The 22,761-nt window shown below is 41.2% G+C and overlaps 1 protein-coding gene across 1 annotated transcript in view; it reads left to right on the plus strand.

Moving 5' to 3' along the window:
• Nucleotides 1-22,761, plus strand: part of ITPR2 (inositol 1,4,5-trisphosphate receptor type 2) — a 590,339-nt gene that overhangs the window by 276,437 nt on the left and 291,141 nt on the right. The window contains exons 27-32 of the mRNA XM_075551968.1: nucleotides 1,854-1,943; nucleotides 2,070-2,195; nucleotides 6,689-6,811; nucleotides 7,560-7,760; nucleotides 10,557-10,808; nucleotides 13,252-13,377. Coding sequence (XP_075408083.1) covers nucleotides 1,854-1,943; nucleotides 2,070-2,195; nucleotides 6,689-6,811; nucleotides 7,560-7,760; nucleotides 10,557-10,808; nucleotides 13,252-13,377 — 918 coding nt within the window. The remainder of the gene's footprint in view (nucleotides 1-1,853; nucleotides 1,944-2,069; nucleotides 2,196-6,688; nucleotides 6,812-7,559; nucleotides 7,761-10,556; nucleotides 10,809-13,251; nucleotides 13,378-22,761) is intronic.

Here is a 22,761-nt window from a genome sequence, read left to right on the forward strand (position 1 = left end):
TTTGGAATCTGTTCCAAGTCAGCCTTCATTTTCCGCCACTTCCTCACTTGCATTTCGTCAACACAGAATTCCTTACTTGCTATACTGTTATTGCTCTCTTCTGCTCTTGACACAACCTTTATTTTGAAACCAGCCTCATATGACCACGTTTTAGTTTTATTTCAAGAGTATCCATTTCTAATAGGATAAAAAAAATAAGACTTTGAAAAAGAACTTTCATGGTAATGCCCCCACCCCCTGTGGCGTGTTAGCTGGGAGGAGTGGGGCAGAGTCTGTGCTGGGCAGGGGATGCAGGATGTGAATTAACACAGAGACCAGAGGGAAGAGATGGAGCTCAGGAGGGCAGCCACAGACACATCCTTACCAGTTCAGCTGCTGGTGTAAGTGAATCACTAAGGGTGCTCACTAAGTGTGCTTCTGTGAATTGGAGCCGTCTATGTCATAGGACGGCTCTGATTGGTTAGATGTGAGTAAACAAACATTCAAAGCCCTGCAGTGTCAGCTGGGCTTTTGAACAGCGGAGAGGAGAAAAGGCAATCCACCGGAGAGATAACAGGCGCTTGTCCCTTTACCTGGGCTGGGGGAGGGGGGGCAGCAAGATGTTACACCTTGCTGGGGTACCGCTGACCCATGTATAAGCTGAACCCCAATTTTTCAGCACATTTTTTTTTGTGCTGAAAAATTCGGCTTATACACAAGTATATACGGTAATCTTTTTATTTATGTTTTCGATTTTGCTATAGAATATGATTGTTACTGGTAAATAAATGTCTCAGGTAATCTTACTAAGCTTTATTAATTAATTCAATAATTTAAAGAGATTATTATGAATTTTAACAACTTGTGAATTAGGTAAAGGCTTTCAGCACAATTTTTTTTCTATTCAACAATTCACACATATTTTTTTCAAAAGGATTCTTTTTATTTAAGTTTTATTATTATATTTGTCCATTTTCTCAGCTTTGTACATGCTGAGAGTGCCCCAAGATGTGACTTTTTAGGCTGGCATGGTAGCCCGACAGAGCCTTGGGTTAAGGTGGCCCTTCTTCCTTTCCTGTAAATATGTTCAGCTGTTATATGCTGTCTCACCCAGTCTTCTTTCCCCTGCATTTCATCCCTTATGATAACATTTTACCGTTCATACCTTGTATTTTTCACTATCCCTTCCTAGGTAGAAAATAGAAATCAATGCTCTGTTTGATGAGGATAGTATAAGGAAATGCAATGATAGTGTCCTGTGGAATAATTTCTTTTAAATTCAAGTCATTTAGTATTAGTAAAGTCATTCCTCATGTAAATTCTTATTAGCTAGTGGTAATTTTCAAGGGTCCCTGGTGGCACAGTGGTTAAGCACTTAGCTTCTGACGGAAAGGCTAGTGCTCTGAACCCATCAGCCGCAGCACAGAGAGAAAATAAAAGGAGCATGTGGTGCTCGGTGCCTGTGAAGATGAAAGTGCAGAAAGCCTGGTGGCATAGGGGTCACGCGTGGGGCTGCTCACTGCAATGTCAACTGTGTGAAGCCCCCAGCGGCTCCTCAGGAGAAAGATGAGGCTTCCTACTCCTGTAAAAAATCTCAAAAACTCACAGGGGGAAGTTCTACCCTGCTCTTTAGGGTCACAGTGAATCAGCATCAACTCAATGGCAGTGAAGTGGTTTGAGTTTCTAGGGTGTCTATAAACTGATGATCAACTCTCCAACTCCACAGCACACAACACAGCAATGGTAATGTGGTGGGCGCAACCCAAGGTGCTTTTTAATGGTAAGCAAAGTACAAAGAGACATGTATGCCAAATAACACATTTATCGCAAATCTGTACAAATGTTCTAGAAAGACATATTTGTGTTTGTTTTAGGAATCCAACATTTTAAGTCCGGTGCAAGATGGAACAAAAAAACCTCAGATTGACAGCAATAAGAGCAACAACTACCGAATTGTTAAAGAGGTCAGCTGATGTAAAATAATTTCACATGGGTTTTTATTTGTATGATAATAATTTTCATGTATATATTGCACTGGTATATTCACATTTGTACCTGCTCTACCCTCTAATTTCCCCTCTCTCTTTAAGATTTTGATTCGGCTGAGTAAACTCTGTGTTCAGAATAAGAAGAGCCGGAGTCAGCACCAGCGGTTACTGAAAAACATGGGCGCTCACTCGGTGGTGCTGGACCTCCTGCAGATACCCTATGAAAAGGTGTGTTCTCAGCTCCCGTCTTCTGCCTCTTGTTATTTTGGTATCATGTCAAATGTCCAGAACGTTCCAAAAAGCTTTCCTTCCTGACCTGTTGGCGTGCTGGCTGTGATTTGCCAGGGTCACCATGGAAACTGCCAGCCACTCCAAGAACAAGAGCGTGGACCTTCTGCTCCATAGTCTGGGACCTTCACCGGGAAGTGCCACCTGCCCGCGGGCTGCTTGGGCTGGCATCCCGTCACTGCAATTGGTTTGATTTTTTTGGGGGGTGGAGAAAAAGTAGCCAACCTAATGTCACAGCCTTGGCCCTTTTGGTGTGTATGTGTTTTCTACAGCCAGGACACACTTCTACATGAACACGCTGTGGCCTTCCAGGTCAGGAAGAAGTGTGGTACTTTGCTGCCACTTCATCCTCAGGCTCCATTCATAGCGCCCCTGCTGTGCCAACTGAGCCTTGCAGGCCGCGAAGAATGAAGCATCCCTTTCAATGTCTTTGCTCTGACTCTCTCCTGGCACTGCGACTTGCTGGCTGGCTGCTATGCTAAGAACGGCCCTCAGTTTGGATCGGCCGATGTGTCCCTGTGATTAAATTCAGTGGCGCGTTTTGACAGGAGTGGAAGTGATGCTAAGTTCTCCCACGTGGCCCATTACTGAGGGTCTTCGTTATCTCGGGTGGCTGGGACGGAAATGCCACAGGTGCGAAGCGCTACCAAGCAGAACTTACGTTTCTCACCGTTGAGGCAGCTGGAAGTCTGAATTCAGGGTGCCTGCTCTAGGGCATGGCTTCGTTGCTGTCTCTGGAGGAAGGTTCTTGTTTGTTCTGAGTTTTGGTTCGGGGTCACCTTCACATGGCTTAGCTTCTATTATCTCCCATCTTTGCTTGCTTCTCTTGGTCTAATCTACTCTGTCGATCTCAAACCTGACTGCTTAAACCACTCCTTCTATTGATGCTGCTTCCTAACAAAGAAAACCCTATTCCTAAGAGGACTTGTGACCACACTTCCAGGGGTCAGCATTAGAACATGTGTTTGGGGGACACAATTCAATCCCTAACTGATTCACTTTAATCAGTCGGTTAATGTGGTGGTTACCAGACTTCTCCATGATGGAATTACTTATTTTCTCTGTGTAATTTCTAAGTGGTTTTTGGAGGGGTACTTTGAAATTAATCAAATATTGCAATGGAAAAATTTCCATGTATTCATTATTTTTAGCATTGTAAAATTGTGGCTTGTCATGTTAACCACATTGGATGATCAGTTCCTGTCAGGATTTATTTTGATTCTCGCTTTTGGCCAGGGGAGCCATATCCCTGTCATTCTTTGAGAACCTCTTGGCTTTCTGCCACAAGAAAACATTCCAAGTTCATCGTGTGTTGTCCCTGCTGCTGAACTCAGCAATATCTTTAAGGGGTTTCAGTTGTTTCTGGTGGAAAACCGTAGTTAGAAGCAGAGTTCTGAGCAGTACATGTGATTTTTGCTATTGGGATGCTGGTACTTTCATGTCCATTAAGTGGACTGATCTAGGTAACATAAGTATGTGTGTGTATATGTGTATATACATGTACACACAACAGCACATAAAACACACTGACTTTCACATGTGTCATTGAAAACCACATATTCATTCTGACGCTTCAAATTCCAACGCTACTCAGCTTCCTTCAGTTCCTCCTTTCAGTCTTGTATCTCCTTTCTCTGACAGTGGGGACCCTGCCCCCTCATTATCTTCAATATTCTTAATATTTGACCATTGCCCTACGGATTACTATTTTCCTGCATTCCGTTCATGCACTGACACACCCTAGTGCAAATGTCCTCATCAGTTATCTCCCTGTGCTCCAGCATGCGTGTCAGTGTCTCTCCTCACATGGACTTTTTCTCCCTGTGCTGAACTACCTTCAACGTGTCGTTAGTTGCTGTGAGTTGATCCTGTGTCATAGAACTATGTGTGCAGAGTAGTAATGCTCTGTGGAGTTTTTAAAGCTGTTGCCTTTTGGAAATCGATCTCCAGGCCTGTCTTCTGAGTAACCTCTGGCTGGGCCTGAACCACCAATCTTTCAGCTGGTTGTTGAGCGCTTAACTGTTTGTGCAACCCCAGGATCAATTGAGCTACCTTAAAATATGTATACCCATAAGGTCTATGGGTAGTGCCAACTATTTGTTCTTGACTTTGGACTGTAAGGTTGATGGTTTGAATCTAGGCAGTGGAGGCATGGAAAAAAGACCTGTGATCTCCTTCCACAAAAACCTCAGCTCAGAAAGCCCCATGGGAAACACACAGCATTGTCACTGTTGGGATTGAATTGACAACAAAGTCTTGTTTTCAAAAATTTACGAACCTAACAGTTTTACCACTGCTATTTTAATATGAGTATTGGTCATGAAATCAATTCTTTAATTGCTGTTCTGCTACATTTCTACTAAGTTTGCTTTTTATAGGTTTGCTCAATGTTTATAACTAGATTTTTCAAAATAGAAACAGAATTAGGTGAGTATTTCAAATAAATCAGAACTGACCAATTGTCACTGAGAATAGAATTTTTATGTGATTGAATTCACTTTGTCTTTTGCCTGTCTCTGAATTGAACAAGTGAATAAAAGGGTTAGTGGATTTGGAAATAATTTTTTTGTTAAAAACAAATAAATATGGAGGCACAGGGAATCCAGGGTGGATGATGCCTTCAGGACCAGGGGTGTGAGGGGCGATACTGGGGGAGTAGAGGGTGAGTGGGTTGGAAAGGGGGAACCGATTACAAGGATCTACATGTGACCTCCTCCCTGGGGGACGAACAACAGAGAAGGGGGTGAAGGGAGACGCCGGATAGGGCAAGATATGACAAAATAATAATCTATAAATTATCAAGGGATCATGAGGGAGGTGGGCGTGGGGAGGGAGGAGAAAAAAAGAGGACCTGATGCAAAGGGCTTAAGTGGAGAGCAAATGCTTTGAGAATGATTAGGGCAAAGAATGTACAGATGTGCTTTATACAATTGATGTATGTATATGTATGGATTGTGATAAGAGTTGTATGAGCCCCTAATAAAATGTTTAAAAATAAATAAATAAATAGTATTTTTTGTTTTTGCTTTTAAGCTGGAATAGAGTTTTAAAATAATTTATTAGTGTAGATAAGAAATCCTTATTATAAATATGAGAAAATGGGTCCATTGATGACCTTCGACTCTTTGCTTAATTGAAGATGGCATAAACTATACAATGTAAGACCAAGAAAAAAAACCCAGAAAACTTTAAACTCATCTACTATGATTAACTTGTTTCGAATTCAGAACACGAGTCCACTTTTTTTCCTTGGCAATGACTGCATTGGAAATGGGCCTCTCAAATACACAGAAGCCTGTAGGTGGTTTCAGTGGTATTGGCAATGACCATTTTTGTAGAAGATCTTTGTATTGTTAGGGGATTTTGAGACTTAAATTTCCTAATAATATTCTGAAATGTTTTTTAGCTTATGTGAAAAAAAATAACAGTAGCAGATTGTAGAACTTTGGAAAATGACATTGAATAAAGAAGACAACCTAGGAAACATGGACTAAGAAAGAAGGGGTGGAAGGAGATATGGGGGATAAAGCAAAGGATGAAAAAGCAGAGAGGACAAGAAAAAGAAAGAGGTGGAAATGAGAGACAACCTAACTAGCACGGAGAGGGGCTGGAGATATTGAGAGGGACTAGAGATAAAGTGAGAAATGCACAGAAAGAGAATTGTCCAGGGCCAGGAGAGAGGAATGTGGGTGGAGAAGAGAAAAGTGGAGAAGGGACAAGAGAAGAGAAACGGAGTCCATGTCGAGAGAACAGGGAGCCCCCAAAACCAAGCTCATTGCCATTGAGTAGGTTCTGAGTTAACCTACAGGACAAGGTCGGATTGCCCCAGTGCATTTCCAAGACTGTAATTCTTTACAGAGGAGAAAGCCTCATCTTTTTCTTTGGAGAAGCTGGTGGTTTTGAAGTTCTGACTTGTGGTTAGTAGCCTAGTGGCAGGGTGAGAGGGAAAGTATGAGAAAGGGAGGGATCCAGAGAATGGGGAAAGTGGAGAAACCGAGGAAAAATAAATCAGAATCAGATACATAGAAATGCTGGGAAAGAAACACATGGGTTAGAAGTTGTAGAGAAACAGGGAGACACAGAATGAGCAATACAGAAAGAGAGAAAAGAAAAGATGGAGGAGATGTAGGAACAAATGCAGGGGAGAAAGAAGCAGCTATAAACAAGCATGGGAAAAACAGTGGACAACCTGAAAGACTAAGCTGAGACATTGAGACATTGATTGGCACAGTGGAGTGGACCAGGCATAGAAAGAGGAATAAGTACAAGGTGAGAAATAGAGCCAGAAACCTGGAAGTACCAGAAACAAAGGGAGCATACAGAGACGGGACAAGTGTGAATGAATGTCTTTGGGGGATCATGTAACTGCTATCCTTTTCCATACTTGTTTTTACAATGTTTCTCTGTACTGTGTGGTACTTTTAAATTTACAGAATGATGAAAAGATGAATGAAGTAATGAATCTAGCCCACACCTTCCTGCAGAATTTCTGTCGAGGAAATCCACAGAATCAAGTTCTTCTTCATAAACATTTGAATTTGTTTTTAACTCCTGGTGTAAGTATTTCAATGACTGGATGTTTCTAGTGCACTGTCCATCAGATTTATTCTAATAGCCTTGATAATAAGATTTTTATCAGTCTTAACATCTCATTTTGCTTTTGTAAATGGATTATGTTTTATTTACATTATGGGAACAGTAAAGAACTTGAAAAATTGCATGAGTTTTACATGTAAATGACAATTTCTGTGATATGTGTGTAGTTTAATATGAGAAAAGATATAGTAGAACTAACTCTATCGTTCCACAAGTAAGGTGAATCTTGAAAACTCACAGGTAGAATTAACTCCTACCGGTCTTAGGACAACCCTATAGAATAGAGTAAAACTGCCACCGTGAATTCTGGAGACTGTAGCCCTTTAAGGGAGTAGAAAGCCTTAGATTTAAAGGTCGCTATGAGTCGGAATTGACTCGATGGCAGGAGGTCTTCAAAGTGATTTTTCAGGGACGAAGGAAGAACTTTGAAAAATAGGTCATTAAATAAATCTCAAGAACACGGTTGACAACACATGTAGCATGATTATAATAAGTTCCTTTCCCCAACTGACTTCCCTTGTGAGTTCAGTTTTCTTTCTTTTTTTTAAGAGTGAAGGACGACATTGAATTTTGTAGGAGGCATGCATAGAAAGCTCACTATGGCTTTGAATAAATTATTTCCTAGTCATAGCAGGGAAGTTAGCCTAAGTACTGTGGGATAGAGAATTGATCTTGCAGAATCACCAGGGCATGCTCCTTTGTGTCCAGCTTCTAGAAGCGGAAACCATGAGGCACATCTTCCTGAACAATTACCATCTGTGCAATGAACTCAGCGAGAGGGTTGTGCAGCACTTTGTGCACTGCATCGAGACGCACGGCCGCCATGTGGAGTACCTGAGGTTTTTACAAACAATCGTCAAAGCGGATGGCAAATATGTGAAGAAATGTCAGGATATGGTGATGACTGAAGTAAGTCTTTTACTTGCCTTTTACCAGCACGGCATGAAGGATGTGCTCAAACATGTGGTTTCAGTCAATATAGGGTGAGAGAAGCTCCAGCAATGTAGTTTGGATAATCATTGATTAATAGTGACTGCGTAAGCACATATATATGTTTCTTCTCTCTAGCAAAGCATCATAACTGAAATGGATTTTATTTTTTTAAGTGTATTTAATTTTGATCGATAGTGAATTTGTGTATTTGAAATGTTGGCTAAAATCCTGTGACATATTTTATATTAGTTGGGAATGAAAGAGGCAGAATTTCATATTTTTGAAATAATACAGAGACATGGAAAGCCTGCTTTTCTAGCCCATTAGTACTTCTTTCTAAAATAAAGATTGAGATATCTTCTCTTATTATTTTCAGCAGAGTTGAACTAGTAAATATCAATTGCCTACTAGTGATTTCTTTCGACGTGTTGAAACGTAGCTGCAGATAGAAAGTTAGGAGTCCAAGAAGAACAAAGGGAGGAAGGAATTCATTATATTTTTCCCTTTTCATTCTGAAGTTTGGCATTGAATGAGATTCACCAGTAAGTTGCTTGCTAGGCACTGAGTGAGGTGCTTGGAGAACTAACACCTTGCTGAGAGTCGGTCACTGCTCCTGTGGCCCGATGGTGCTTTCATGGACTGGAGAAAGCAGGCCACCTCTATGCATGGCTAACAAGCAGTTATTTAATAGATTGTATGGAGTTGGGAGATTTTCATGATTGCATCCCTTAGGTTTGGGAAGGGCGAGATTTCTGCATGAATTCAACATGAGTCCCTAATGCTTCATAGAGTTCTCAAAGGTAATTCAGCTTAAATCCTTGAGTTCTTAAGTTTACTTAGTTTTGATGAGACATTTTAAGGAAAACTTGAAATGAGAAAATTTGCCCTTCTTGTACCTATGTTGACCTTCACGTTGGCTTCTCATTTATCAGATATCTGAGACTGCTTTGATACTTTCATTTGTGATTGCCAAGCAAAGAATTAAAATTGGAAAGTCTCAACTCTTTAATCCAGTCTTATGGATTTATTAGATGAAGGGCTGATCTATGTAAACAGGTGTTTGTCATAGTGCATTATGTTAATGTGGAATGCATATTTTGACAGCTGCACTTTCTCTTTCAACAAAACCTTCAAATTAAGACAGTGAATTGACTTACCAGTTTAAATTTGCTAACCAGATAAAAAATTGTATAACCTGAATTATCCACTAAAATATTTCACAATGGGCTTAGAAAATTGCCATTGGTGATAGCAAAAAACAGTAAAGCATTCTTGAGTTTGAGCTATAAAATCATAACCTGCTGTAAATATCCACTAAGATTATTAAAGACAAAGAGAATGAAAATTCATATCCTGCATGCCTCATCTATTCTTTTATTTCTCCTTTAAAAATTTTTCCTCATGTCCCGTCTACTTTCACTGTGCATCGAGGCCTTCCCATGACACATGGGATCCCTGGAGTTTTCAGCAATTTATTTGGCTCAACAGGCATGCTTATTTATGAAGTGTGATCATCTTTTATGCTGCCTTTTTGAGCACAGGTTCAGACTCAGACAATATACTGATAAGTAGCAACAGGTAGACTTTTTTTTTTCTCTCAAAAAACTGATCACCTCGGGAAAATATTGCTTGATTTATGGTATTTCTCATGCTTTAATGTGAGAAATTTGAAGTAGCGGAAAGAGTGTTGTGTTTGCTTTTAAAAAAAATACTTTTATTGGCAGCTCTTACATCTCTGATCGCAATCCATACATTCATCCAGTGTGTCAAGCACATTTGCACATATGCCGCCAGCATCTTCAAGCATTCTCTTCCCACTTGAGCCCGATATCAGCTCCCCTTTTCTTCCCCCTCCCTCCCCAACCCACCTTCTCTCATGAACCCTTGAAAAGTTATAGATTACTTTTTCCATATCTTACTTCATCCTCTGTCGCCCCTCACCTACTTTTCCATTATTCATCCCCCTGGGAGGGGATTCTAGGTTGATCCTCTTCTCTGGATAGACATGCAGATACATTAATAAGTGCAAAAACCAGGCAAAGCCAAATAAAACAACAAAGGAAGTCAAAACCAACAAAACAACAGCAACAGCAGAAAGCAGGAACAAAATAACAATATCAAAAAGAAAGCCACTGGCAAAAATGGAAAAGCCTATAAATAGTTCAAGGTCTGTTTGTTGTCCTTTACGAGTGTTTTCCAGTCGAGTCTGATGGGGTGCCACACTCTGTCTCCCAAGCCTATTTTTGGTATTCCGCAGGGGTTTCCTCACTCTGCTCCCCCTGCTTTTCTGCTGCAGCCCCTCAGTGCCTCGCCCCAGCGTGATGGGACCAGACCGTGCACTGTTCCCGCACTGCGTCTCCAGTGCTGTCCCTGCAATATCATGGTTCAGTGAGGGATGCCGTGTCCCATGGTGGGGCCTGCCCTATGGTCCTCCCCGTGTGTTTTCTGAAGAGCTTTATTCTTTTGGATGTTTCATTTCAGTGAATAACATACTGGTGAACGATTCATTTTCATCTATCCTTTGAGATCCTTGTTCCCACCCACCTCTCCCATATTTCCGGGAGGTTTTGGTAATATTCCTGACTAATCACTTGGCGTAGAACTGTGAACCTTTACACCCTTGTTACCATTCTGCCTTGACATATCATACTTCAGTAACGTTACCTGTATCTACACAGAGAGGGATGTTTTCAGATAGACCAAGTATTTGGGAATGATTGTGAGGACAAACACTTGAACTGCTACATATAGATTCTCTCGTTGTACTTTCAGTTGATAAATGGAGGTGAAGATGTGCTGATATTTTACAACGACCGAGCATCCTTCCCCATCCTTCTCCACATGATGTGCTCAGAGAGAGAGCGAGGTGATGAGGGTGGCCCGTTAGCCTACCACATCACGCTTGTGGAATTGCTGGCAGCGTGCACAGAGGGGAAAAATGTCTACACTGAGATCAAGTGCAATTCCCTTCTGCCTCTGGATGACATCGTCAGGGTGGTGACCCACGATGACTGCATCCCGGAGGTAAGCCTTGCATAAGCTCCGCAGCTCTAGGATTATTGTTATTTTTTTTAAGTTCTTAATTACCAGCAGTTTGCTGTGCTAACATTTATAGCGAAATCATGTATTTAGTCAAAGAATTATACTTAACTGTGCATGGAACCCTCCTGGTGTAGTGGGTTATGTGTTTGGCTACTAACCATAAGGTCAGCAGTTTGAAACCACCAGCTGCCCCACTGGAGACAGATAAGGATTTCTGTCTTAAGAAAATTCATAGCCTGGGGAACGGGGCCCATTCTACTCTGCCCTGTGGTCAGAACTGACTTGTTCATACTGAGTGAGATACACTTAGGAAATTTTAAATGGTATGAAAAAGTTCATGTAATTCTATAAGAATTTACAAAAGAGAGTCAACCTTTAGAATGTATAGCCACTGCTGATTTCCTGGACTCTACCACATAAATGTGATCAAACTGAAAAGTTTACTTGTGACCTCTCGTATATTTTTTTGCATTTTAAAATAGCATTTTATAGCATAAAGTAGATGCTTCACATGTCGTTTACATTTATTGATTTGGGAAGGCTAGGCTAGTACAGCACGACCATGTATTAGAATCTGCAAGAGTGTCTTGCTTTATGAAATATTATATGTTCTTGGATTTAGGAAGAGATATTTGGCTGCAGTCACCCATCCCTTACTCTCTGTCCTGGTGTGGCTCTGATATCAGATAGAGCTCAATCGAAGTTGGTTGTCTGCCAAGTAGGACTCTATTAAGGAGTTTTCCAGGAATGTACATTGCAATAATTTCTTCCTTTTTGACTGTTGTGGATTATTGTAAATGTTTGATAGCTGACATAAATCACAGTAACCTAAAAGTATAATTCGCTTTATAGTGATGAACTTAAATACATATTTTTGTGCAAGTCTATGGACTTATCTTGACACCAAGAGAAAGGTGGTATGTGGCCTTCCTGCATTCGTATTAAGATAAAACACAGGAGAAGCCGAGTGCCAGGGGTCAGTCCAAGGGTGCTGCCCTTAGGGGAGGTCCTGTCGTGGTCAGCTTCTGCCCACATGCTCCGGCCTTGAACTGCGCCTCGCCTCAGTTTCCCCTTCACCTAATTTCCTCCTCTTCATCGTTCAGATCTTCTGTCCAGCTTTACTTCTCCAGGGAAGACTCCCCTGATTTCTTTAGTAAGAGACTATCATTTGAGCTGCACCTTGGCGTTTATTAGATAACTATGTCTGTTCCTTGCCCATTCCCCAGAGAATATTAACTCGATGAGGGTGAGAAGAGCGTCTGTTCTGTTCGCTGTTCTGTTGTCTATGATTGCGCTTACACTCAATAAATACTCGTGCACGAATGAACAGATGTGTTGCAAAAAGAGTGGAATCCTAGATTGTTCCTTCCTAGTTATGTGACTCCAACAAGTTACATAACCATTATAAGCTTCATTTTCCACAGTTTTCAAAAAGTGAAGCCCAGTATGTACCTGATGATAGCTAATGGGCTAAAAATGGTGATGGCGATGATGTGCTACATGGTTCAGCTGTCTCCCTCCCCTATGGCAAAACCTGGACCCAGGCATCCAGCCATGATGTTTGTTTATACCTGATGTAAGCACACTGAAATCTGGACCCATTCTGCTTACGTATCTAGCTTGGATTGCAGGACTCTCTTGAAGTTATATAGTTTTGTATGCATTCCTATTGTTCTTGGAGGAGAATTTATAGCATTCATTAGATTTTTATAACTAAAAGAAATAAAGAAAAACATTAAAAGCACAATAAAACCTACTGCCCTATGCACTATAGAAATTGTGCATATCAGTAAGATTCCTCATTGGTCCTCTTGGTGGAGTTTTTGTTAAATTTGTGTTTGTCATAGAACTTGATTAAATACAACTTTCCCTTCTAGAAATAGTAATTGAAATAATTTTAAATAGCAATAAAATATTATTTATTCATTCAACATTTCTAAGCTTCATATTAGATCTTTCTTGACTTCAAGTGACAGAAACACAACAACAATGAGAAGTTGAAGGAAAGTTCTCAGACAGATTCAGATTTCTTCCATCTTGACTTTTTTGTTAATTGTGTGTTTTGCTCCATTCTCTCCTTCTGAGCACAATTTTCCTCCATGCATGTAGAGAAGATGGCTTTGGGAAATTCAGGGTTCAAGCAACACTGGGAAGAACAGACAGGAGGTGATCTATAGCCTCATGTCCATTCCCAGCTACATCGCTGTGCCTACTCGAATAGAGTTCTGAGTCCTGTGTTCACCTTGGTCACATGCTCACGACATGGGGGAAAGTATTTTAGCAAAAGTAGGGGATTGGTAATGTTAACTGGGAAGGCAAAGACACATGTTATCCTAATTCCACTATGAAAACTTTCATAGTTGATAGTTGAAAATGATCAATTAAAGAAAAGAAAACTAACTTTTTGTGTTTGAAATGTGTACAGGTTAAAATCGCTTATGTAAACTTCGTTAATCACTGTTATGTTGACACCGAAGTGGAAATGAAGGAAATCTACACGAGTAATCATATTTGGAAACTATTTGAGAACTTCCTGGTCGACATGGCAAGGGTAAGCATTTTGATTCATTACGTACTATTTCATCTTTAGTAGTAAGGCAGTTGAACTATCAATAAAACAAAAAAAATCAAAATGCATCTGGATGAAAATTTGTAATTAAACCTACTACCTTTTATTACATTCCAATAATAATATTGCAGAAAGCATTTAATAAGTTGACGTACAGCAAGTATAGTACAGTGTATATAGCAAGAGATACTGTTTTGTTATTAAATTGTTTTCTCGTGATCTTTTTACACTGGCTGGAGAAGACACACGTTAGAGATTAATTTGTATTCAACATCTTACTCTGAATCCAACTCCCAACCATAGATGCAGAGACAGCAGGAAGCCTCGGCTGCTGCTTTCAGGAACATGAGTTCTTGCCCCACTAAGATTTACTGCCTCCAACTGTTACCTCTTCGGTTTCTTCTGTGGAAGTGTGCTCCAGTAACTGCATCATTGGTAGTTTACTCGTCTCAGTGAATGAATACTGTGCTTTTCCTATGAGTATGTTTCCTCTGGTTTGGCTTTTTTTGAAGGGATTGAAGAGGACGTGTGGATTGGTTGGCATTTTCTAAGCTGCCTGGCATATAGTTTTGCTCTCTTGGTATTGACTGAATGAATGAAGGAAGGGATTTTCTTACGAACCAAAACCTGGGAATCAGTTTATGTGCACAGTGTCACCCACATTGAAGCTGTAGTACAGGGAGGCGCTGCCCCAGCAGGTTTCCAAGGCGGTGAATTTCTACAAAAGCAGCCTGTCATGGAGCAGCGGGTGTGTTTGAATTGCTGATCTTCCAGTTAGCCGCAGAGCACTTTAACCATTGTACCTTCAAAGTGCCCATGTCCTGATTGGAAAAGGTTGCGTAAGAGTTGATTTCGCTTCATAGGAACCCTGTGATAGGAGAGTCTAGAATTGCCTTGTAGAGTTTCTATGACTGTATACTGGCTGTCACCTCCGTCTCTCATGTTCCCACCACGTGGCTGAGGAGCTGAACAACTGGGCCACTAGGACCCTTTTCTCGATCAGCAACACCTAATTTACTTTCATACGCCTTAGCCTTTTCTTTGCGTGTTTGTGATTGCGTGTTTGTGATTGCGTGTTTGTGGTTGCGTGTTTGTGGTTGCATGTTTGTGATTGCGTGTTTGTGAGTGCGTGTTTGTGAGTGCATGTTTGAGTGCGTGTTTATGATTGCGTGTTTATGGTTGCGTGTTTATGATTGCGTGTTTATGATTGCATGTTTACTTTACCTTTTAAAATTTGTCCTGGATCTTTCATTTTTCCCCTTTGAAAGTTATGAGATATAAGTTTCTTAGTTATAGAAAGTAATGTATAGATAACTTCTTAGGCCTATGTTTTTAAATTATGGAAATGCTGTCTCAGTCCCTTTGGCCCTCTGAATTGTTCTGAATCCTGGTAGCTTTAAATGGATATCATGTGGATGTGTTTTGAAAGAGGGGTTTCACTGCCATCTAGTTGATCCTGACTCATGGCAGCCCTGTAGGACAGGGTAGAACTTGCCCCGCCGGGTCTCTGAGACTGTACCTCTTTATGGGAGTAGAAAGTCTCATCTTTCTCCTGCAGAGAAGGATTAGTCAGGTCCGTATTAGACCAGTCTTACAAGAATGGATGCCAGCCACTAGTGATTGCTTCACTTTAACCTTTCTAGAGGGAAAGAAGACAAAGTGACTCTATGGTAACATTGACTTGAGACCAGGGGTCCTCAAACTTTTTAAACAGGGTGCCAGGTCACTGTCCCTCAGACCTGTTGGAGGGCCGGACTGTAGTTTTTTAAAAAAAAAAAAACTGTCAACAAATTCCTGTGCACACTGCACATTTCTTATTTTGAAGTAAAAAGACAAATGGGGCAGAAACACCCGACGGGACGGCTAAACATCCTCGGCGGGCCGCAGCTTGAGCACGCCTGCTTTAGAGCAACCTTCCAATCTGTAGCCTACAAATCCAGCGACTCTTTGTGTTCAGGTGATATTTCCAAGTGGAATCTGCTTATTTTATCTTGGAAGAGATGCAGTGTAGGCTTTGAGGTAGAATGAATTGACTTTGGGGCAATCCTTTGGCTTGTTCGTTTTGTGTTGTGGTGAGTGAAATCATTCAAGCATGTATGAGCAAAGACAGTTTCTATTTATTTCATTTCTACAAAACAAAGTCCACTCATTACTTTAAAAAAATTTCTCAGGTAAGCCTGCACTCACTGCAAAACCATCCTTTTTTTCCCCCTTCAGGATGTTACATGCCACTCAAATTTATACCATTGACTTTGTAAAAGTCCTTGTAGCTGACCAGCTCCAAACGTCTCCTGAGGTCGTGAAGTAAGGGATAACATGTGTAGATGACTGGGCTTTAAAACTGCACTTGCTGGCAGAGATTATGACTTGATTGACAATTTGCAGAGTTGCTATAGACTTCAGATAAGCTGGGGAAAGACCAAAGCCACATTCTAGACAGCCTGAGTTGTAAAACTATAAGGATTTTTTTAATTAAATACTTCTATTGGTGACTCTTACAGCTCTTATCATAACCCTTACATTCATTCATTGTGTCAAGCACATTTGTACATGTATTGCCATCATCACTGTCAAAGTATTTTCTTTCTATTTGAGACCTTGATATCAGCTCCTCCACCCTCCCTCCCTCCCTCATGAACACTTGATAAATTATAAATTATTATGTTCATATCTTATATCATTGCTGTCTCCCTTTACCCATTTTTCTGTTGTTCATTCCCCTGGGAGTGGGTTATTTGTCAATCCTTGTGATCGATTCCCCCTTTTTTCCCCTACCTTTCCCTTCCCCTCCTGGTATCTATTCTCATTATGGTCCTGAGGGGTTTATCTGTCCTGGATTCCCTGTGTTGTGGGCTCTTATCTGTAGCAGTGTACATGCTCTGGTTTAGTCAGATTTGTAAGGTAGAATCGAGGTCATGATAGTGGGGGCAAGGAAGCATTAAAGAACTAGAGGAAAATTCTATGCTTCATTGGTGCTATACTGCACCCTGACTGGCTTATCGCTTCCTTGTGACCCTCTGTAAAAGGATGTCCAGTTGTCTACAGATGGGTTTTGGCTCTCCACTCCACGCTTCCTCCCCACCTTCACATTGGTGTGATTTTGTTGTGGGTCTTTGATGCTTGATACCTGACCCCATGGACACCTCATGATCACAGAGGATGGTGTGTTTCTTCCATATGGGCTTTGTTGCTGCTCAGCTGGATGACCGCTTGTTTATCTTCAAGCCTTTAAGACCTCAGGTGCTATAACTTTTGATAGCCGGGCACAATCAGCTTTCTTCACCACATTTGCTTATGCACTCATTTTGTCTTCAGCGATTGTGTCATGAAGTTGAGCACCACAGAATGCTGGATTATTAGAACGAAGTGTTCTTGCATTGAGGGAGTACTTGAGTTGAGGCCAATGTCCATCTTCTCCCTTAATACTTAATATATAAATATATAGATCTATTTATCTATCATTATATATAAATAATTTACATATGTACATGCCTGTATTTAGACCTCTATAAATGTCCTTTGCCTCCTAGTTCTTTCCTCTATTTCCTTTTACTCCTCTTGTCCCACTTTTCTGTTCAGCCTTCATTCGGGTTTTAGGAATTCTTCACTATTACATTGACCTTGATTAAGCCCCAATAGGTATCCTATGTTCTTCTCTCTATCAATTTTAGTTCACTTGTTGTTCCCTTATCTCTGGAATGGTTGACCCCCACCCCCTTCTGTTCTCCCACCTCCCCTTCTCCCATGTACCCCCGAACCGTCAGTCCCTTTGTTTTCTTCTCCAAATTGTTTACCCCACCTATCTTATCTAGAAAGACCTGCAGAGACATTAATAAGTACAAACACAAGGCAAAGCCAGACAAAAACAACAAAGGAAGACAAAACCAACAACAAGCAAACAGAAAGGAAAATAACAAAAAGAAAGTCAATGACAAAAAGGAAAAGCCAATAAATAGTTTCAGGTCTGTTTTTGACCTTTAGGAGTGTTTTCTAGTTGAGTCTGATGGGGTGCACACTGTTCCTCAGATCTATTTTTGGTATTCCTGGGGACTTCATTGCTTTGCTTCTCTTGTTGCTCTGTAGCACATCCTTTGTGTTTTGCCCCAGTGTGACAGGGTCAGATCAGGCACAGTTCCTGTACTGTGTCCCCAGTGTTGTCCCCCATAGCACTATGGCTTAGTGAGGGATGTCATGTCTCATGGTGGGACTGGTCCTGTGGTCCTCTCTGTGCATTGTCTGCTCTGAGTAAGAGTATCTTCCTCCGGGCTTGGTGGGGCAGTACATGTTCCTCTCTCTTCTTCCCTCTTCTTTTCTCCTGTGTGCTCTGGTCAGACATGCCCCTGTCCTCCTGCTGTAGCTTCAGTGCCGTTCTCTGAAGTGCATTCTTCCGGTGTGGGGGTGGGGGTACGTCCAGATAGTTGGGATTGGGGCGGGCCCCAGGATTTTTTTTTAAACCAAAGAGAGCAGATGATACCTGCCACTGGCTTGCAAGCACATTTTACACTGGGGTGTTTATAAGGTGAAGTTAGCTAGGTATAAATCTTTTCTTAAAAACCAAAGCGCATATATATATATATATATATATATATATATATATATATATATATGACAAGTATTTTAATCAGGTAGGCAATTACTGCTATTTATTATGTAAATATTCTAGGGAAATTTCAAGGTCTTTTTGGTATATTCACTCCTCATGTCTAATGACAATCACTTAGTTTTACTAAGTGTTTTGGCTTTCCTTCCTGTTTCTCCTTTATTTATCTATTAAAGCACCAGTTGGCTCATCCTCCCCAGTGCTGGTCAGGAATCACGGTGGGCTTCCAGCAAAGGAAAAGGAGCCCTGACTTTCCCACGCGCGGGTTTTGTCTCTCTCCCTGAAGAAAGAGTAAGGAGCTACTACAAACTTTCTAATTCTAATAAAAACGTAGACTGCGGCCGTCTACGGAAACACTCAGTTCACACCAAGCAGCGTGTTCAGTACAGCGACAGTTCTCAAGCTTCAGCCCTCTCAGCACTCTCTCAGGGACTTGTTACAACCAGTTTTTGGCCGCTACCCCCCACTTTTCATTTGTCTGAGTAGGGTAGTAACTTTGCATTTCTAACAAGTTCTCTGCTTGTTCATTTCTCACAAGGCTGCAACCGATGGTCCAGGGGTCACGGTGTGAAACCATCCCCGGGGAGCCCAGTGGCACGAGCAGGCATCGCCGAGGGGTTAGCCAGGCCAGAGTCAGAGCAGTCTCTGCTTTCTGTTAGCTCAGTTATCTCAGACTGGGCACTTAGCTCCCATGATCTTGCATTCTTCATTTGTGAAATGAATACGATATTAGCTCATTCTTCATTGATTTGCTGGGAAGAGACAATGAGATAATGCATATCAAGCTTCTAGCATGTGACAAACAGCAAGAGAATTGGCATCACATCATCAACAGTATGACTACAAGACTGTATGTAATTTCATTTGCTTTTTAAGCCGTCTCACAACGTTTCTCCAAGACCTATATCAACTGTTGATTGTCTAGCTCAGGCAAGGACCAAAGAATCCTGTCTATGGTCCTGGGCATACTCAACAGAGAGTTGGCACTAATAGCCCTGTAAAATGGACTGAATTGATACATTCCAACAAAGCTATGGAGTACTAGAGCAGTTTATTTCCAGTGTGACTTGTAACATTGAGCAATAATGACGGTCACCTGGAGGTAAAGGATTTAAGAAATTAAACCTAAAGAATCATAAATCTGGGGTCTGGAGGAGACTGCTAGTGATACGGTTTTGTTTGTTTGTTTTTATTTGGAGGGCAGGGATCCAATTTACAGTCTGTAGTACCTGCCTGAACATTTCAATTTACAAAGTTCTCACTATTTCTTTAGTTGATTTCATTATTGCATACTTTTAATTGTTAGAAGCTCTTTTATTGAGCCAGATATTATTTATTTAAAATTTGTTTTACTGATTATCATGCCTATCTACTTTTCCAATAGCACCGAGCAGGTCAGTTCATCTGAGATTTAGGTGTTCATTAGAAGAATATACTCTCCTGGCTGTTTATTTCAGTTGATCAAATTATACAACCTAAAGGTATTTAAAATAATCGGGTTTGGCTTTGTGATTTTGCCCCTGGGTTTGAGAGAGCTCAATTTGCGAGCATGGGCTCCCTCTCCTATCTGTACACAGATCTGAGAAGTCTGTGTCAGCCTAGTCCTGTGCTTTTCCACTAGAAGTTCCTGTGAGCTGTCATGTCTTCAATTTTGTTCTCTATGCCTTCCAGTGGTTCTTCTTTCTGAGATGGTTTCTGAGCTCCGCGTTGTTTTCAACACACTTTGAGATTCCCTATCGTATCACTTGTGTTTCTGTTTAAAGCCATTCAAGATGAAGCCCAGTGCTTCACATAGGGTCTGGCCAATGCAAGCCAGGTGTCTATAAAATTGAAGTAAAGCACAGTCCTGCTTAAAAGGTATATAAAGAATTCCATCTTTCTCCTTCCCCTCCTCCTCCTCCTCCTCCTCCTCCTCCTCCTCCTTCTCCTCCTCTTCTTCCTCCTTCTCCTCCTCCTCCTCCTCCTCCTCCTCCTCTTCCTCCTCCTTCTTAAATGAGCAATGCCGGGTTCCTGATTGCTCTTGAGCAAAGGATCGTCTTGATTCTTATCTTTCATCCTGTTTGCGACCTTTGACTTTGCTCAGTCAGACCTGGAGAGGAAGCTCTCCCCTGAAAGCCTGCGTTGAGAGCAGTCCTAGACTGGCTGGCATCTTTATTCTGATTTCCTGATTGAGGCAGCGGGGATGCCCTGTATGTCCCTCAGGTTGAGATAAGCAGAAAAGCTTTCAGGGCCATGAACAACAGTTGTTTTTCACAGCCTTTCCTGACAGTCCACTTGGAGCCACATTCCAATGCAGCCTAATTGGTGCTTGTAGGGCAGGAAAGGGTTTGTAATTTAAGCTTTAAATTGACTCTGGTTCCAAAGATAAATCATCAGGTGATTTGAGGTATTAGAAAACTCATGGTGAGGGGTGGACACTGGTCAGTGTTGCCTCAGATTATAGTTTTTTCTTTAGAAGAATTACACAGAATTTGTTAATAATAGAAAGGTTGGATGTCCAGATCTACTTGTTAGTGCCATTGGGGAAAATCCTGGCGGTCTCTTTCTGTAGAGACTACAGTGACAGAAACACGATGGTGGTGTTCTGGTCTGTAACATATGGTTCAGGTGACCGTCATTATTGCTCAATGTTACAAGTCACACTGTAAATAAACTGCTCTAGTACTCCATAGCACTACCTAATCTTTTAACAATGATCAAAAATGCTCTTAAGTGATGTACTGGCACACAAACCACTGGATACATCATTGTCTGATAAGGCCCTGCGTAACAAGACAAACGAGCATGATTAATGTGAGATCCATGACCAGAGATAATCTCTCTTTTTATTTAGCTTATCAAAAAGTTAGGAGGTAGTAGTAAAGAGAGAATTTATGTTTGTTTTGAAACATGCTTTCCCAGTTTGTTAGTTTGATAGAACTCAGCTTTTTTTCCTTTTCTTTTAATGGTTTGATCTTTTCATCTCTCTGGCTATCTTAAGTTGAGCAGACAATGAAATGGCTCATTTTATACGATGACTGCACTTGCTAGCATTTCAGGGAAGTGAAGAGGTATCACATATTCTCTAAGTTTTATACTTTGTGTAGCATCTTTTACTGATTTAACTTCATGATGATGTGTAATGATGGTGCTCACCTGGAGTGAGCATGTGATTGATTATTCTGTATAGGTGATGGACCAGTTGCTGTACTGCATTATACGGCTCACTCTTCAAATTAATGGCAGAATTTACCTTAGTGGATTAGTCCCTTCTTAAGATGCTTCTGCACTTAGACCTCAGGTTCTCAGTCCTGCTCTGTTAGTCTCCCACTCTATCACTGTATCAACTGCCCTCACGATCATTCTCTGTGTCCTGCACACCCCCCAGTTTTTAAACATTGGTGTGTGTCGACTCAACCCTTGGACTTCTCCTTTCTGTAGTCACTGGTTTTCTGATCTAAGTCATTCTCAGGACTTTAAAGTCAAGTTGATGATTGAAGCTTGACTCTTCTCTGATGTCCAGTCTCACAATTTAACTACCGCCTACATGACCTGCACCTGATTGTCTTGTAATCACCTCAAATTTAGCATATATAACCTCAAAATTTTTATAGAGTTCCATACCTTGCTGCAAAGTAATTCCTTCCCAAGTCATTTGCATCTCAGTAAATGGCAATTCTAGTAAACAATCTAGACAATTAAGACATGAAAAATTATTTTATTATACTGTAAATCAGTCCTTCAGGAAATTCTGGAGGCTACAACTTCAAAATACTGCATATCTGACTACTTCTGACCAGTCTCATAATTTGTTTCCTTGTTTCTCTTCTTACCCTGTTTCTCCACTTCTTCTGTATACAAAGTTTTCTATTCAGGTCACGCTGCTCAGATTTCTCCAGTAATTTTCCAGAGTACAGCCATGATATGATTAGGCCCGAGTGGGGTGTGGGCTAAGGACTGGGCTGCCAAATGCAAGGCCGGCAGTTCAAACGCACCAGTTTCTCTGAAGGAGCGAGAGGCGGCTGTGTGTTCCCATAAAGAGCTGTAGATCCAGAAACCCTAGGAAGTAGTTCTATTCTGTCCAGTATAGGGTCACTATGAGTAAGAACTGACTCAGTGGCAGTGGGTTTTGGATTCTGCCAGGACACCATTTTCCAGTGTCTTCTAATTCTTCCCCAGGCCTACTCTCTGGGCCCCTTACGTAAACCAGATCTGTTCACTCCCATACAAGATTCTCGCGTTTCCTTGTAAGATCCTCCTCTCAAACATGCACACGACTCCTTCTCTGTCATCTTGTAGGTCTCTGCTTAAAATATTCAGAGAAGCCCTACTGACCACTCCGTATAGAGTACCGACCTTGTCCCTCCGCTCCCCCCTCTTCTCTTGCTCTGTGTTTCTTCATAATATTTGCCACCGTCCACATTTCTAGGGTTGAGCTCGTGCTTTGGTAGAACCAAATGAGGGAGCCAGGTGTGGTCTCTTTGTTCACGGCTATGTACCTGATCCAGAGCAGGGCCGGCCACCTAGTGAAACCACAGGAAATGTGTCAATAAGTGAATACCCTTTGAAATGAATAAATATTAAAAACTGAATTATGAAGCAAAACAGTGTGATGTTGTTAGAGAATAAAATAAACATATCAATGGAATTTAATAAAGAGCCCAAGCCAGGCTTTTTTTCTTAACCTAGAAGATCTTTTATGTATGGAAGATTCCATTTCCAACCAAGCAAGCCGCAAGGGTAAAAAGGGTCTATTGAATGTTGGGCCTGGTTCAGTGGGATGAGTG

This window comes from Tenrec ecaudatus, chromosome 6, assembly GCF_050624435.1.
Source record: "Tenrec ecaudatus isolate mTenEca1 chromosome 6, mTenEca1.hap1, whole genome shotgun sequence".
Classification (NCBI taxonomy): Eukaryota; Metazoa; Chordata; class Mammalia; order Afrosoricida; family Tenrecidae; genus Tenrec; species Tenrec ecaudatus.